Genomic DNA, 17,816 nt, shown 5'->3' on the forward strand with positions numbered 1-17,816 from the left:
GGATAGATTTACTGCTTGGCTGGCTGACAGGACATACGTCCTGGAAACCCAGGCTGTGGTGGCAACAGGTTAGCGATGCTGGGAGCCTCAATTTCTCACCTGACCATCGGCAGGGAGGTACTGACATTTTCCGAGGCAGAGAAGTCTAAGGCTTCCGCTGCCATTCTCCACCTCTCCAGGTGCAGGGCCAGCGACATCTTTGACTATCCAGAACTATAGAGTCTGAGGGAGAGGCCCTGATTTACTTGCCCATCTCGGAGAGCATGGGGCTGTTCAGGGGCACCCTCACCGAGACCACCTCAGAGGGAAAGCTCTCCCCACACCCTGTTTGCAGGGAAGAGCATGGCTCCCTGTCCCCACCCTCATGGCCACAACAGACTCGCTCACATGCATGCACGGTGTGATGCATGTTAATAGAGCAGCTCTAGTGCTGCCTGTTGCATTGCAGGACCTTCAGCTCTCTCCCACATGAGGAGGTGATAGAACTGGAGGCTGTTGGTGGGCAGGTGCCGGGTCAAAGCAGGATTTCCACGGCTGCCTGAGGACAGCACCCCTCACGGGACACACCGTTTCCAGGCCTATGGCGCATGAGTGCCTGAACCTCCGGGCCACCAGCAAAACAGGGGTCCAGGTGTGTACACACATGGTACCTTGGAGCGCCGAAGGGGGTCTCCCACAGCTGCGCGAAGGCATCTCCCCTTGAGGGAGTTATGTGTTACAATTCCACCAGACCCCATCGCCCTTCCAGGGCATGATGTGGATGGTGATGATGTCACGGGAGAAGACTGCAGCTCTGAACACAGAAATAGCAGTTCTCCTCAGCAAGAGAACTGTGACGGTGGTGCCCACGGAGCTTCAGAACAGAGAGTTTTCCTCAAACTACTTCCTGGTTCCGAAGCATAAACGGGTGTGCCTCTGTTCCTGAATCTATGCTCACTGAATATTCACATAGTGACTCACTCATTTCACATGCTCACCGTGAAGGTGCTGCTGCGGGCAGTCCACGATGGCGATTTCTGTGCAAGCATCGACCTGAAGGACATCTACTTCCACGTCCCCATAGTGCCGAAACACAGGAGGTTCCTCCATTTCACCATTCGGGGGTATAGCCTATGTGTACACCAGAATATCGTTAAGCTACAAGCTCGCTCCACACATATTTTCCCGCTGCGTCACCAAGGTGTCTTTCTTGACATATCTTGACGACCTCCTGATCCTAGCTCGCTCGGTGTAACTATCACCAAGCTAATGAACGGCCATGTCATAGATTTGGGGTTCACTATGAATTGGCACTCCCGTACCCGGCCAGCAGGTGACCTATCCTGGACTGCAGCTGGACACCCAAACATTCCCTCAGGCTCCCTGCACAACGGCAGTATCCAACAATGGTTTGGAGGGCTCTGGTTGAACCCGGTGTGCCACTGACTAAGTTTGCTGGTTGTGCCACAATCTCTCAACAGGGACCAAGCTTAGTGGAGATATCCTCAGACACTAACACAGGGTGTGCATCTGGGTCAAGTATCCTTTTATGCGCAGGTTTTCACCGATGCCTCCCTGATGGGATGGGGTGGAACCTGTGGTCGACAGGCGGTGAGTGGCCCCCGCACACACAGCACACTCCTTGAACTGGAGACTGTGTCTTGAAGCATTTTGAACCCATGATACTTTGAATCCCCTGCGAGGCAAAGGGGCGCCTTCACTCATATATAGTACTACAGCTTTGGAGACTATTCAGGATAGCGCAGGTGGACCTGTTTGAGTCAAGCAAAAGTGCTCAATTTCAGTTTCCTGTGGTTCTCCCTCCACGGGAAAGATGACACTGCTGGGTGTGGATGCATTCACGCTCCATGCGTGGCTGAGGGTTCTCCTTTACGAAATCCCAACATAGGGGCTGCTGCCCAGACAGATGGAACGAGTGCGTTTGGAGGTGCTGTTACTGGTAGCTCCCGATCATCTGGGGGTACTTTAGTTCATGGAGCTCCAACCATTAGTGGTGGTGGGCCCATGGCAGATCCTCATGCGCTGTGATGAGCTGTCGCAGGCCAGGGGCTCGGTGACCTCGTTACCAGTCCTGGGACGTCTTCTGTTTGCCTGGCGCTTGAACGGCACAGGCTTAAACCGTGTGGACTGTCACAGGCTCTGATCTCCACCATCGTGGGCTCTCACACTCAGCCCACTATCGGATTATGACCTCTAAGTTAAACATGTTTAAACATTAGGTTGACCCTCTGTGCTGCAGCGTCGCTCCTGTTTTGGAATTCCTCTAGTCTCTCATGGACGGGCAGGACACTGCGTCCACCATCAGGGTGTAGGCTGCGACGATTTTGGCTTGTCGTGAGGGTTTCACACGGGCTGGTGTTTAGTCACCCGCTCGTGAAGCAATTTTCTAATGGGGCTGAGACGCACGCGTCCTGTGACATGAGCGGTCTCTCCCCTCAGTGAGAGTCTCAGATCCCGTTAAAGCTGTCCCTTAAGACTGCTTTGCTTATCGCCCTGATCTCTGCAATGTGTGTCGGAGATCTATGCACTGTGCTTAGCCATTAATGGCAATCTCAGCAATGGAGTTGTAACGGAAGGCTGTCGACTTCAAAGTGTGCATGCTTCCTTTCATCTGAATCCCTGTGATGCCTGCGAACACTAAGGGCCTCCACCATTCAGCGTCTCCATTGTTTTCCACTCAGACCTCCAAGACACCCGCTGCACCCGGTCGCCTGCTGTCAAACAGCGGGCAACCCCACCAAATGGCATAATCACTGACTTTGGATGGTTCCACAAAGACATTTGCATTCTACAGGTCTATGCTCCCCTCAGAGTGAGATTCGACTGAACTAATGTCTAAAGCAATGCGTGATCACATAATGTTTTTCCCCTGGTGATTTCGTGAAGAACGATACTATTCTCGACTTTGAGGGAAGAGAAATGGCAAAATGTGAAATGTGACGGTTAAATGTGATTAAGCTGTTGTCCCATTGGTTAAACTTGGACTCCCCCTTGTGTCCACAGACGGGACCTGACTAACCTGTTAATAATGTGTGTTTATTGCTCCAAACTCATGCATTATATCATGAATCGACCGTTCATTTTCGGAGCGCTATGCATGTCACACCCGTATATTATCCTCACTCCAATAAAAAGAATCTACACCATTACACTCCTATGCAGTCCACCTAATTGTGCTAGTATGAAATGAATGCTGTGCGCGCTTGGTAATACGATTTAGACCTTCTTCCTGCTTAGTTCAAGATTTGTTTTTGTGTGTGGTTTTCTTCCTTTGATTTCAAGATGTATTTAAGTGTGTGGTTTCCCCTTTTCTTATTTAAATATTTATTTCACAAAGACAAAGTTACAGCTGTATTATATGATTGAATGAGACAGATTGAAAAATTCTAATTATGATGGGAGTTGGAACGTTCCTACGTAGAAAGGGAACACCTGCCCTGTACAGCGGACCAATGGGAACCTCTTGACAACTCGTTGAACAATGGCTGTCGAAGGAGGTCATTTCCGGTTCTTCCCCTTTGATGGAAATAAAACAGGCGAGACACCATTGGCTCCTAGTTCTCTTCCTATAGAGGCTCCATCCGTCTCATGACCACCTTATTTACCTGGGAACTTTACTTTCCTTTGGCACGTTGCCCCACAGCCTTTCTTTTTCTTTGTCCTTTTTGAAACCACATTTTATGCGCCACGACTGAGGCGTAGAGATTCACAGAGATGCTTTTGTACCTTTAAACCTCCCATCTCGTACCTCAACTGGTGCAGATCAACACGCGACACTCTTAATCAAATATGTTTTGAGACAAGCCCCCAACCTACAACATGCCAAGCGCCAAGGATCCTCACCGAACACTGTCACGCCTCTTCCCATACCGGACCAAATAATACGTGGGGATATTATCCAGGATGTAAGTTGGGCTACACCCATCGGGAATCAAACCAACAGTGACCCAGCAAGTATGAGTCAGTAAATTGATGGGGCACCGGTAAGCTCATCATGATGATGTGGTGGTGTTGTGATGTTCGTTTGGGAATGGTTTGGTTTCTTTATTTTGATTATTTAGCTTAGTGGGAGTTAGCTGCGTCATTTTTCGCATTCAAATGCAATCCCTCCAATTCAATCTATATTTAGTACTTCCCCATCACCAGAACACCCCTTAAGCTTCCCTTGTGTGCATTTGTGCTTAACTTGCTTTAAATTCCCTTTTCCTACCTTAACCTTTTAGCATATTATTGAATTATTTTAGTATAAATGAACATTAATTGTTTGATTAATAAGTAGTTAGGTACTGATACTCTGTGTGATCATTTCTGACTAGAGGACACGGGACCCTGAAGAACATAGACCTCTATCGCCACCCGCACGGCCATGAACAAACTTTTCATTTTCCAGTTTTTATTAATTTTAGTATTAAACAATTGGTGGTGCCCAACTTAATTAAGCTATAAATATTAGATGGTGACGGGCTCATACAGATCGGGGTTGGTTACCCTCAAGGCCTTTTTTCCTTCTCAACAGAGTGTGCAGGAGGAACAGCTTCACTCTCTGTGTCCCCTGCACGCTTTGACGTACTACGTGGACTGCACAGCTCCAATTCCATTGACATGACAACTGTTTGTGTGCTATGGAGGGGCTAAACTTGGCCAGCCGCTCTCTGCACAGTGCCTATCTCACTGGCTACAGGAATGCATCGCGATGGCTTATGAGTCGGCGGGTCGGGCTTCACTGACCGCTCACCTATGCCCAATCTAGTCGAGGTGTGGCAGCTTCAACTGCCTTATTTTGGAGTGTTGGGGTCCAGGACATTTGTACAGCGGCATCCTGATGGTCGCCGTCCCCATTTGTCCATTCTAACTGCGCAATGTTTCCACGGGGTCCTTTTACTAGTCAGTGCTCGGTGTTGCAGTCAAGTGGACTGGAATATTTTCTTTCAAGGGCCACTCGCATTTCTGGCATGTTGCCTGTGTTTAGTGACTAAAACTCTCTCTGTAGATACAGTGTATGGAGTGTTTGTTGCTTGCCATCGGCCCTTCAGTGGGGCATGATGGATTGCCAGGGCCGCGGTGTGGGTACATTACGTTTACTGCTGGCTTTGGCTGCTACAGCCCGCACCCTAGACCGTTACGCACTTGGGCCGTGTTCAGTACCAGTGGGGAGCAGAGTAATCGGGGGCTCCGCCCCTAGGATATCAATAGAAGCGTAGCCCTATCGGCCTCCTGCCATAGAACCAGAGTCACTGTAGCTTTGTTACTACAGTTATATGAAGGAGGGGTAGCCCCTTACGGTTTTATACCCCACTGGACACCCATCAGTCTTGCTGAATTGGTTTTAGAGGATGAACTGGGGCACTTCCGGGGTTATTATTACATTTCAGTACTTCTGCATCAGAGACGGAGACAATGCACCAATAGGAGCATAGCCCCTAAAGGGCTACGCCTCCTTTATAGAACTGTGATAATTTGGCCGATCTGAGCTTTTGTTGTTGTTGTTGTTGTTGTTGTTTTCTTTTTAAATTAGCCGCAGCATTCGTGGATGAAAGTGAGCAATGGTTAGTGCTGGGCTGGATTTTGAGCAGATATGATCAAGGATGATTGGTATGTTATCAGCTTGCATGTGCTGAACTCTGGTCTTCCTCAAAACTCCATTTGCCAAAGGATGCACTTGACTATCTCTTTGCTTCGAAAAAATGGAATGAACTATCTCTCTCAAGTTGGGGCCAATGTACTTTGTCAAAACTAAACAGCTCAGATACATATCATCTTACATGTCTACAGCTCTCCGGATTTATTTGGCTGCCTTTTGGAAAAGCTTAACATTTACATTTATATTCAAAACAAATGTGATTTCAGTTCTCTGACAATTTGTAACAATTTTCCTTTGCCAAAAACACATTGTAGAATTAAACTTGGGACGGAACATAATCGTTTGAATTAATAACTCACAACTTTACACAATACGAATAGAAAATAGGAGAGAAATCAATGAATACATGAAAATAAACAACAGGCCAATGTTTAATTGTTCTTGTTTCGTCCTGTTTTACTTTATACATGCACATACCGTTGATCCACTTCGCTTCAGGATCATGGACTTGGAAGTGTCTGTCGAATATGTCATCTAGGGTCAACCGAGTGCCCAAAGATTTGTTGCCGTCATCTGCAACGGAAAACAGAAAATACATGGATTTCCTGCAAAGACTGACTTTACAAATCCAAGACCCCAACTACCACAATATCACAGTTCTGCTCTCTATTCGTTAGTATTTGACCATGTTTTTAATGATCGTACATGCAAATAGATAGGAAAATTTATATTAACATCGAAACCGGAGATTGCGCCCACAGAGCATAAATCAGTTTTTTCATCACTAAGCATCCCATTGTAGTGGATTTCCTGGAAAGCCTCTCGGTATCTGTGCAAAATAATACCTTGCCACAAATAATTGGAAATCCCATGGGGAGACTGTCACTGCTTCACAAAGATCAAAGTAAGCTTTCATCATTTTTCTCACCTTGGTAAATCCTTCAAATTATAAGTCCCTCAACAAACCACATCCACAGAAATGTATTCTATTTTTCATATTAGGTTCAGAAATGTATTATTTTTCTTTCATTGTGGACATCATTTATCACCAAAATGGACATTGCAATTCGATTTTTTCCATACTTTTTCATCCATATACATCAGAAAAGTTGTCATTGACAAGCACTACATGCAAAAAAGTACTTTAATTCAAACTTGTAGTGTAACCCACCCAAAAAAAGGCATTTTTTGATTTGATTTATGATTGATTTTATAAAACAATCACAATCACTCAAATCATGAAATTGCCGTTTTTATGGGTAGTGTTACACTACAAGTCCCAGAATTCCAATCCAAACTTTTTGTTTCTGTTTTGCAATAGCTTTTTTGAGTCAGTTTTTTTTGGGGGGGGGGTCTTTTTTTCCAAAGCTTGTTTGGGAACTGTGCTTAATGTTCTTTTCATCCCCTTAAAAAGAGGGTGTGAGTGCAAGTTTATTTATTCTAATAGATGTAGAAAATCCTCACCTTTAGACAGAAGAACAATGGACAGTCCTATGAGTGAGAGTACAACGATAATAACAAGCAGAGAGATGCCAATCCCCTTCCAGTTCCTGTCTGGTCCAATATCTATATACTAGAGAGAGAGAGAGAGAGAGAGAGAGAGAGAATCAGGTGTGTTTCATAACATATTATATATACATATATATATTCCTATTATAAATACCTGAAAGAACAATTAAAGTTATTATGGAACTTAAATTATCGCGAGTTATGTAGCCGAAGCATTGACTGACAACTTAATTAAACTTATTTGGAGATGAAAGACGTGCAATGATGATGACATATATATATATATATATATATATATATATATATATATATATATATATATATATATATATATATATACATAGTGTATTAGAAGGTTTTTGTTTTCATTATTTCAATCGCCACAAAGTTGGGTTCACTAATATGTGGACTTTGAAACATATTGTGATATATTTAAATAAGATAATAAAAAAAAAACATTCATCAAAATACTAATTTCCTCAATATGAGAAAATAAATGATTGACCCTGGGTGGGAAATTCAGGAATATGTATCAACCTGCCCTGTATACCTACTGTATATATGTCAACAACTGTGTCAAGAAGTGTGCCTCCAGCCCCTTTCCCACTTGCACTGTAGGCCGTAAATCTACTGGCAATGTTCCGTATTGGCGTCATGTAGGAATGGGAGCTGGTGTGAATGTTCCGTAAAAGTACAGTAGTTCCGTAAAGTTCTCCACTCTCAAAATAGTATAATTTCTGGCAAACTGCCGTAACAGCTGTGAATGGAAGTGCGGGAATGGAAGCAGCAACATTTCCATAAAGAAGGGGTAAAGCAGAATCCAAGTATAACACAAATGGTGTTTTTTTTTAATGAACATATATTTCATACAAATATAAAAAAAAAAAAAAATGTTTTCGGGAAGAAAAAAAAAACCAATCTGAAAAACAACGAGTGCGATCCTAACCGTGGCGCTCGGCAGCAAAGACGAATCTCCCAATCTCTACCGAGACGGGTCTTCGTATCCTTAAATGTTATTATTTTTCTTCTCAAAAATGCCACTCAGACCCTGGAGTGAGACCGCGCGCTGACATCGGGCCTCAAGCGCTTCACCTGCCCGCCGGCTGCACCGTAGCGCGTAGCCGGAGGGAGTGAGCGGACAGGGAGAGAGGGTAGGACAGGTTAAAGATGATGACACTGATTTAATAAGATTGGGTTAGGATTATGGGGTCCAGGGACAGGGCCTCCGTCCGGGAGGGGCGGGAAGACGGGGAGCGGAGGGGCTGGACTGAAAAACAATTCTGCTGCCCGGTCTCGTGTGATATTAGACACCTTCCCGTCAGCATGACGTAATGTCCCTCATCCCTCGTCTATGTGAGAACAGACTCCATACGGAACTTTTCCGTAAAGGAGGCGATGGGTGAAAGACTACCTACTGCCTTTGACGGATATTTCTTATCCAGCAATGTTACGGGTCCCGATTGGGAAAGGGGCTCATGCTGCGTGGACACTCAACATAAATAATGTCAATCATGTCAATAATTAACTAAAATGGTATTTTTGTCGTTAAATAGAGGCAAGTTATCCTCAAGTCTCATTTACAACAGATTTTGATCTCACTGATATTACGTGATGAAAGAAAGGTTAAAAATGAAATAAATTGTAGTAGTTTCGTTTGAAATGAAAATATATATTTATTTACTAGATTGTAATCACTGGATTTGTCCTCTCTTTGTGAGGACCAGATTATTTTGCAACACAGTCATTCTGCAGAGACCCCTTTTTGTTCCACCAGTGAGTGTGGTGACGCGTGGGAAAGTGTTATTTTCCCCGAAAGAAAAATGCTATTTTCAAAGACGGCAGTTGTTATAAGGAACCACTAATATTTTGGAACTGTCGCCTCTAAGCTTTGGAGGAGTAGAAGCCAAGCAGAAAAATAAATCCCAAGATCATCTTTGGATCTGATCGATTTTTTTTTCCCTGCTCTAGTGCTTTCATCATCCAGTGCTGTCAAAAAAGATCATTCTCAATCAATATACTGTATAACAGTAATCAATTATAATAAAAAAACGTTTCAATGCAGTAATGGATTAAATTTTTCCGTCAAGCCATTGTATGCTGTGTATTATATTATTGTTCGACATAATGTGCAGGAATACAGGAGTAGGATGAAAAATAAAGTAAAACAAGAGACCTAAAGAGACTTGGTAAGGCTTAGAGAAAGAAGCCGAGATAATGAACCAAGATATCATTAGATATCATTGGCACCCTGCTGGTTCCTCACGCCGCCGTGGAGGAGGACTTGTGGTTGAATTGAAAAAATGTTGTTTGTCAACGTTTTGACAAATTGATGGATGACCGATTGATGGTTTTTGCGTTGATATAATGACGCTTACGCAGGGAATCCCTGATGACATCACGGAGGAACGTCAAATCGCTGAAAATCAAAATCACAGATTTACTGCAAGCGGAAGAGGGACGAGGGAGTCTACTCCACCTCTACTGCGCTCTACCTCCACTCTACCTGCACTCTCCCTCCACGCTACATCAACTTTCCCTTTCTCTACCTTTGCTCTACTCTACAGGGAACGGATGAGGGAATCCATGCTTTCATCCATTTCCTTCGTTCCACAAAGTACATGATTATGGTTATGATTATTGAAAGGAACACACACAAAGCCATAAAAAAATATAACATTTTGTCAAACAGGCATGAACATGCGGCGTTTCAAAGATGACAAATTTCAACACTATAAACACACCCTCACTTCCTAAAATGATCATTTCTACGAAAAGAAAATTCCACTAAAAACATGGCATGACAAATTGTCAATTCATATTCTCAGAATTGTTAACTTCTCACTCGTGTGGGGTTGGTTGTTTTCCAACAAGACTCCGCAAGAACACCGTCTTAGAATACAACTTTTGATTCCTCTATTCTCGCAAATTCCCCGTCCCATTTCTAATCTTCCATTTCTTCGTGAGGTCTTGGAAGAAGCTGTCTTCAAAACAAATAACCAACTCTCTGATGATGACATCCCGGAGACATTTCAATCCGGATTCAGGGCGAGGCATGGCACGAGCCAGTCCTCATCAAAGTACCCCACGATCTAAGAATCAAGTCGGGTGCCGGCTTGGCATCGGCTCGGCATCAGTTCTTGTCATCCTTGATTTAAGCGCCGCATTTGACACCATCGACCGTGCTATTATTGTTAGATCGTCTGGAAAACCGGGTGGTGTCTCTCAGGGACCGCAGGAAATTAGGTTCCCACCTACATCACAGGAAGAAACTCAATGTGAAGTCGGATCATTTAATGTCCAAGCCTATAAAGGTGGACTATGGAGTCCCACAAGGTGGTGTTTCGGGGCCCCTGCTATTCTGTCTTTCATAATGCGCTGCCCCTTGGAAATATAATTCGAGGACATTAGGCCTGCTTCCTCAGCCCTATAAAGCTGCGAAGCCCGAAAACCCCGAAACCCTCTCAATATTGACTGATTTTGTTGCAGCCTTTAATGACTGGATGATTTGAAACCCCCTTAAGCTTAGTGATGTAAAACCGGGGTCCTAGTAGTTGGTCCTGAATAGAAGAGATGTTTGGTTCTGTATAGGTTGGGTGGTTTTGCCACATATGTGAGACCGCATGTCAAGAGTCCGGGGGTTGTTCTTGATGCTGACCTGAGCTTCAAGCCTCATTTTAATGACATAATAAAAACTGTGTATTTCCATCTACGAAACTGGTCCGTGCGTTTGTGTCAAGCTGTCTGAACTACTGTCATTCTTTATACACGGGCCTTTCCAAACAGCTATTGACAGTCTGCCGAGAACACTGTCGCCGAGAAGGGGAAAAAATGCTGAACTCCTGTACTTTTAAAATTGCATTGGCTCCCGGTTCCATTCAGAATAGATTTTAAAATTCTCTCTTTGGTCTACAGACCACTAAATGGCTTAGCACCCTGCTATCTTGCCGACTGTCTAACACCCAATGTTCCTGCCCGCACACTCAGGTCCTCTGAGGTCAGCTTTTTGGCAGTTCCAAAGCCCAAAAAGAAAGTCGGTGAGCCTCTTTCTCCTCTTACGGCCCTAAAATCTGGAACAGCATATCCCTGTCTATTCGTATGTGAGTAACCTTTTGACGTTTGTTTAATTTACCTTTTAAATAGGTACCAAGCAACTCAAGCAACTCAACCCCAGATGCAGTATTCTTGTTATTACCATGTATTGGTTCTTTTTGGGTTTTTTTATTCGTTTTTTCTTTTCCTTTGTTATTGTAGTCTTTGGTGTAAAGTCTGATGTGCTATTATTAAATGTTCTTTTTACACTTCGACATGTTTTAGTACACTTTACTTTGAGCTGCTTTTTGCATGAAAGGTGCCAATATAAGTAAAAAAACTTCAACTATGTAGCTCTTGATATAATAATAGAAGCTTCGACAACATCAATCTGAATAGCTCCTTTCAACAAATATATTTATTTATGTACTTATTTGAATCTCTGTTAGCCGCCATCTAGTGACGACTACTTTTTCTTGAGGTCCCCAAAAATTGATATAAAACATATGCATCTCAAATAAACGTAAAAATATATGCACATTAAACCACCACCATCGGTCGGTCAGCTTATTGCTTTGCAGGATCACGTTAAAATATAAAAATTGCATAAAATAACCAATGAACGATGCAGGGGGGCACGTGAAAATAAAATAACATTAAACTACACACGGAACCAAAGTCTGCAGGAATAAATCAGCTGCCAAACAGGACCCAACTGTCACATTACAGCCAGTGATATGGATACTGCATCACTGTTGAAAAGGTATTTCATTGCTTTCTAGTCTATACAAACGCAAACTGTGAATCTTAAACACCGAAGCAGATCCTGCTCAGTTATTTTTGGAAACTAGAAACACAGCGTGTCAAACTGTCATCCTTCAGTCTTTACGCAGCTTTTTCTTTTTCCTTTTTTTTAACGCTATCCACAGTGACAGAGCAACGCTTGAAACAAATCCCTATTAACTGCAGAGCCCTGAGCAACTGAAATTGTTTGCGGGACTATTTGCGTTCCAAGTCTTTTAATTGTTACAATTTAAAGATAAATATCCCGGGGCCCAGCCTCCCGTACTGTAAATCTCCCTGCTCTATCGCCCCGCTCATTCCGGTTCCCTGCGGCACCTAATTATTAACATTCTGGATCCGTCATGAGAGAGGAAAATTCCAGAGGGAGACTTTCCCTCCAGTGTAACATCCACATCATTTTGCTGGGGCTGTTTGTGTTTCCTCTCTTCTTTCTGTTCTTTTTTTTTTTTGCCGTGTAGCCTCATTAACCAGAGCAGCCCTTATTACACCAAGGGGAGTGTCATTTGCCATTTTCGATTTCTGCAACACGTCATTATTCACCGACTTCCGACACTTTGCGCTTGTTTGTGGAAATCGTGGACCTGGAGCTCGGCGCCGCCGTTCCTTGTCATCTCTTGGCCGAAAAACAAGACGGTGGAGAAGACATGAACAAAGGCGCAAAAGCCTTTCAATGGATGGAAAATATAGTATACCACTTTTCTGTGGCATGTGTAATGCAGCAAATGGCAAGATTGTGAAGGATTCACTCGACAAAACTCATCGCTCTGTGTGTAAAACAGCAGCGCTTTATACATGTAGATGTGTACGTTTCACAGCAAAGCAATGTTTAATAGTTAGAGGTGAAAAGCCGTAATAGGCATCGGACACTAGAAATAATTTAAACAGCGTATTTGGTAAATATTTGTCAAAGCCTGCACGTGATCCACAAGTAAAAGAAATGCCACGTGAAAGAAGCAGCGACTGGAGATTTTCAGGTGAAATTGCAGTCATTCAGGGAGAAAGGTAAAATTGTCATCCCGCCTATGCACGGCCTGACATTTGTCACGCCCTCTGAAGGAAAGGTGCTTTACAAAAGAGTGAGAAGGATTTTTTTTGGGGACTAGGTGTGAATTAACGGGCACGCGCGCGTGTGCGTGTGTGTGGGTCACCATGTGTGTACAAAGCAACACCAGAATATAAGTGACAAACAGAGTCTCCTCTCCGTCTTTTTGGGCGGATGATGAAAAGGTCAAAGTGTTTGTCTTGGTGAATTAAACATCGTCCCGCGCTCTGCGTGTTTGTCAGCTCTGTACCTCGGTTAGAGCGCCGCGCGGTAAATCTGAAAGACAGCTAATAAAAAGCTTTCCCCCACTTCTCCCTTTGTCTTCATCAGCCGGCCGTCATTCTGACTCGATCCCGTCGAGGCATCTATCAGATAAGACAAAGCAATCCCTAAATGACGACGGGGGCCGCTGAGGAGTTTCAATAATACCAGTGGTAAAACTGTCCGTCAGGAGAACGCCCAGCCAAAGTCAGTGCACGCTTGGTGTGGGGAAAATAGTCGTGGTGCAGGTCGGGAAGTGTATATAATGCTTAGAATATGTAAAAGTGAGAAGGAATAACGCCGTGGTTTTGCATAATAGACTGAAGAGGCTCTCCATGTTGGAACAATCTATATAAACACATAGAGTATAGAATGGTATGATATTGCTTTCATAAACTACTTTTATAAACAAGGCAAAGATGTACAAACATGTATGAACTAATGGTTATTTTAGGCAAAAGATGAGGATTTTTGCCATTTCTTTTTAATTTAGTGTTTAGGCTGCAGGAGAGTTCACTCGGGCTGACTTATTTTTTATATTTTTATTATTGTACCGGTAGGCGAACAAGCCAAAATGTGCCTGCTTCCACCCGGCATTAAATCTTCACTGATACAGTTGGGATATAAGTGGTTATAACTTAATAGGTTGACTTTCATTTCTTTCAATCAATTGGAGGAAGCAAATATTATGTGTCAAACTAGCTCCACTTCAGTCTGTGATTTATTGTGGCTTTCAGCTTACCAGAGAGTTCATCTTAAACACACTGAACTGCATGAATTGATTTTCACCATAAGTACCTGCCGGCAATGACAAGTTGTAGAGGATATAAAAAAAAAAAACAATCATTTGAATATAGCATTGTCCAGAAACCAGTGGTTACAAGGCTAGCACAGCGAGTGAACATAAGGAAATATTTAATAAACAGTGTATCCCAATGGTGGCGAACGTGAAAGATGATCAAATCGCAGAGTTGTGAGACGGGTGCCAGGTGGGACGCCCGGGTCACGGGGAAGCGGGTCAGACGGTCGCGCTCCACCGGTTATTCGGGACGGCGGATGAGAAGAGGAGGCAGAGAGCGCGGCCGAAGGAGAGAGAGACAGAGAGAGAGTCCTTCGCCTGCATAAAGAGGCATCCAAGGTTTTGCCTCGGATCGTTGTAATCTCCGCGCGATAACGCACGCTGCGTATGGAACCGTGGCGCTTTCATTACTCATCTCCGACAGGGCGCGCCGCATCTCATGAATACAGTCACGGAGCGTCCCCAACTTTTACGGCGTTTATTGCCGAGGCGCAGAAACCTTGTTACGGGATGTTTATACCGTCGCGGCTACTCCAGAGGATCCCAAATTAACGTTTTAACAAATTGACGAGCTTCAGCTCGGCAAAAGGGTGAGAAAGGGAAAAGAAAAAAAAGAAAAAGGGCCAACGATGTTATCGGGCAATTTATCTCAGGTCAATGAGCGAATTCATTAAGGAGCCGAGTCGTTTAAAGGCCGTCTACCCATCCCACTCCTTATTCAAACAAAGGATGAGAGCTATCTCTGAAATATGAACTAGTTAATTTATCTTGAGATTGATAGGAAAATGATATAATCCCCCCCCCACACACACACACACACGCGTGCACGCACACACATGCACACACGCACATGCACACACACACACACACACGCACACACACGCACACACACACACGCACACACACCTACATTGAGCGATCTCAGATTCCGGGAGTCGCTCCCTGATTGCTTTGAATCATTGCCCTGAAACACCTCACCGCCCCACACGCCATAACCACAAAGTGCTTGAAATGTGATGTTTGATTGACGAGGGAGGTGAAGCGACGTGGAGGAGGGAAAGGGGGGAAAGGTTTCATTTATTTTGAGACGTCAAAGACGTCTGCTCTTGACGGGGACGGGGTTTTCGCATGTTGTAGCGTTGTGGCAGCGGGTTTGATGGACGACGCGGCCAATGCATCTGTCAAGTCAATATAGAAGTCTTCACTTCCATATGAGGATGCATTTATACATGTACACTATGTGTTTTTTTTGTTTTTTTTTGCTGTAAAATGGACTCACAAAAACACTGCAAAAATAAATAAATCTTATAAAGCCAGAAAATCTTGAAATTAAGCAATAGGTTTTCTTTTTACTTAATTTCACAGGACTACAATTGTGTCTGAGCAAGCTTGTAATGGGCTAGCTTTGAGAAAATTATTTCATATTATCTTTAATTATGTTACTCCAAAAATGATATATATGGATTTCTTAGATTGAAATATCTAACTTTTCCTTGAAAACACTCCTTTTTGCTATGCTCTCCATGCTGAAAAAATAATTCTACTGACATGGACTGTTTTTGAGAATATGATATAATTTCTATCTGTGTTTGTTTTTTCTTATTGTGATAAATTATGTCAATTAAAATGATCCCCCTTGGCAGATCATCGTGTTTGACTAAAGTACTTATTTTTTAATAGATTTTCTTAGCTTATTTATTTTTCCTTGAGTTTTTTTTTCCAGTGTGTCAGAAAATGGGGCAAAAACAAACATTTTTTTACGGCTAAAAGCAATAAAATGAATAAAAAAAACACACATGAAGGTGTAGATTTGAATCGGGAGGTAAATAACCTCCTCTTCGTTATTTGGATACCGCTGCCATTTCCGCATCGGCAAAGACCAAATACCGATTCTGATCCATTTCTTTGACTAAACCATATGAACTTGGATCATTAGACCATTACTTAACAATTCATTTCACCAAGGAACATTTAGACAGATAATGACTGACATATCATCAAATGCTCTCGATTAGAGGCAATTAAGATTCTTGTAAAAGAGTATGTGTAAAAATACCTTTAGCCTGGTATTGGCCCAATATCCAATACCAGTATCAGTGCATCCCCATCCAGTGTTCTACTGCTGAGTTTTTCAGATGAAAGTTGAACGTTTTACTGTTAAAAATGCATTACTGAAGGAAATGTCTGGCCTGGCTTCTCCTTTGTGTCCTAGTCTAGTTTTTCAAAATCCATGTTATAGACAATGGAGACGCTGGAGTGGCTGGTGCTTGTGTGGATCCAGAGAAGATGGACACTAACATAAAGAGGAATGCTTCACATTAGCAATAATATAGAGGAAGAGGTAGAATAGAATAGAGGTAGTTTGACGAATAGTGGAGGAGCTTAAAGGGAACCATCAAAGAAACCTCAGCGTGCCTGCTTTGAAGTATCATCAGTATATGTTAATGCTTAACATGTAGATGATGTACAATCTGTGTGTGTGTGTGTGTGTGTGTGTGTGTGTGTGTGTGTGTGTGTGTGTGTGTGTGTGTGTGTGTGTGTGTGTGTGTGTGTGTGTGTGTGTGTGTGTGTGTATGTGTGTGTGTGTGGGCCATCTGTCCATAGGAGGCGAGAATCGTATGTGCGTGGAAACCAATAATCTGTGCCAATTTCCTCCATTCTCCTTTCCATATTCCATGTCTCTCATCTTTGATACTGGCCCGCTTCCCTTTGCCTGTGTCGGACTATTCTTAGTTTAAAATGTGATAAAGCAATATGAGCGCATCATAGTTCACGTAGCTAATAATTAAAAACGTCTAAACTGCATGGCCAAGACATTTTCCACTGATGCTAATTAGGATTGTCACATGCTTAGGAAATCAGAAAGCGTCCTCGTGCTTCCACCTGGACATCATTTAGTATGGACTGTTGACATGAGTTCAGTCAGCCACATTTTGGGTTTCATAAAACCAACCATCAGAACCCCTGCATAGTGTTTCAAAGAGGCGCAGTCCAAGAAGAGGTGATCGGGGTCGCGCCTCAGCGGCTCAGTCTCGGCCCACAGTCGTACAGCCTCACAGTGGCATCGAACCGGAGAGGGTGACGCTGCGAAACACTAAAGGTGACCGGATAACAGCGAAAGGACGGTCGCAGAACTTTATGAGGAGCGCGGCCATCAAGGAGGGAGAATGCATCGTAAAGCTTCATCCGTGAAGCTCCCACACATCCCATAAATCATCACTCTGCCAAGGTGCGTCCATTCTGAAAGTGAGTATACTTAAAGTGTGTGTTTTGGTACTCCATAATGTTGTTTTTTTGTACTACAGTCTTAGTGTACTTTCCCTTTCAAAAAAGTATATTGAAACATAAACCTAACTTAAGCTGTACTTTAGTGTACTTGGTGTGTTGTGTGTTCTTTTGTGTGGGAAGTAATCAGAAATATATATTTTAATGGTGCATAACCATTTCAGTCAGACAACTTGACGCCACGCCCTTCCACGCCCTTTTGGGGGCCGATTTAAGCAGCCAATCCCTCTTGCCCTACCTGCTCCCTCCACCTCCCCTGCATCCACCTGTTGGGCTCTACTCTTCTATCCAATGGGGGGTGGGGGATCATTTCTTAATTTTTACAGTAGCTCATCAGGCATGCCTATGTTTGCCGTAAACCTCGTCTGGAGTGGCGAGCGGTCGAGCCTTCAGCATATCTTAAGTACGACTTCTAACACACTAAAGTACAAGTGCAATTCAAATGGTTTCAATTGAACTGATATTTTGTATATTAATTGTGAAGTAATTTCCCCCTGGGATTATTA

General features: G+C 43.4%; 1 protein-coding gene across 1 annotated transcript in view; it reads right to left on the reverse strand.

Annotated features, from left to right (window-relative positions):
- Window positions 1-17,816, reverse strand: part of LOC307243929 (inactive dipeptidyl peptidase 10-like) — a 139,752-nt gene that overhangs the window by 43,218 nt on the left and 78,718 nt on the right. The window contains exons 4-5 of the mRNA XM_080018898.1: window positions 7,046-7,154; window positions 6,059-6,154 (exon numbers count right to left, since the gene is read on the reverse strand). Of these exons, the coding sequence (XP_079875024.1) occupies window positions 6,059-6,154; window positions 7,046-7,154 (205 nt within the window). The remainder of the gene's footprint in view (window positions 1-6,058; window positions 6,155-7,045; window positions 7,155-17,816) is intronic.

The sequence above is a fragment of the Zeus faber genome (genome assembly GCF_960531495.2).
Source record: "Zeus faber genome assembly, chromosome: 18".
NCBI lineage: Eukaryota > Metazoa > Chordata > Actinopteri > Zeiformes > Zeidae > Zeus > Zeus faber.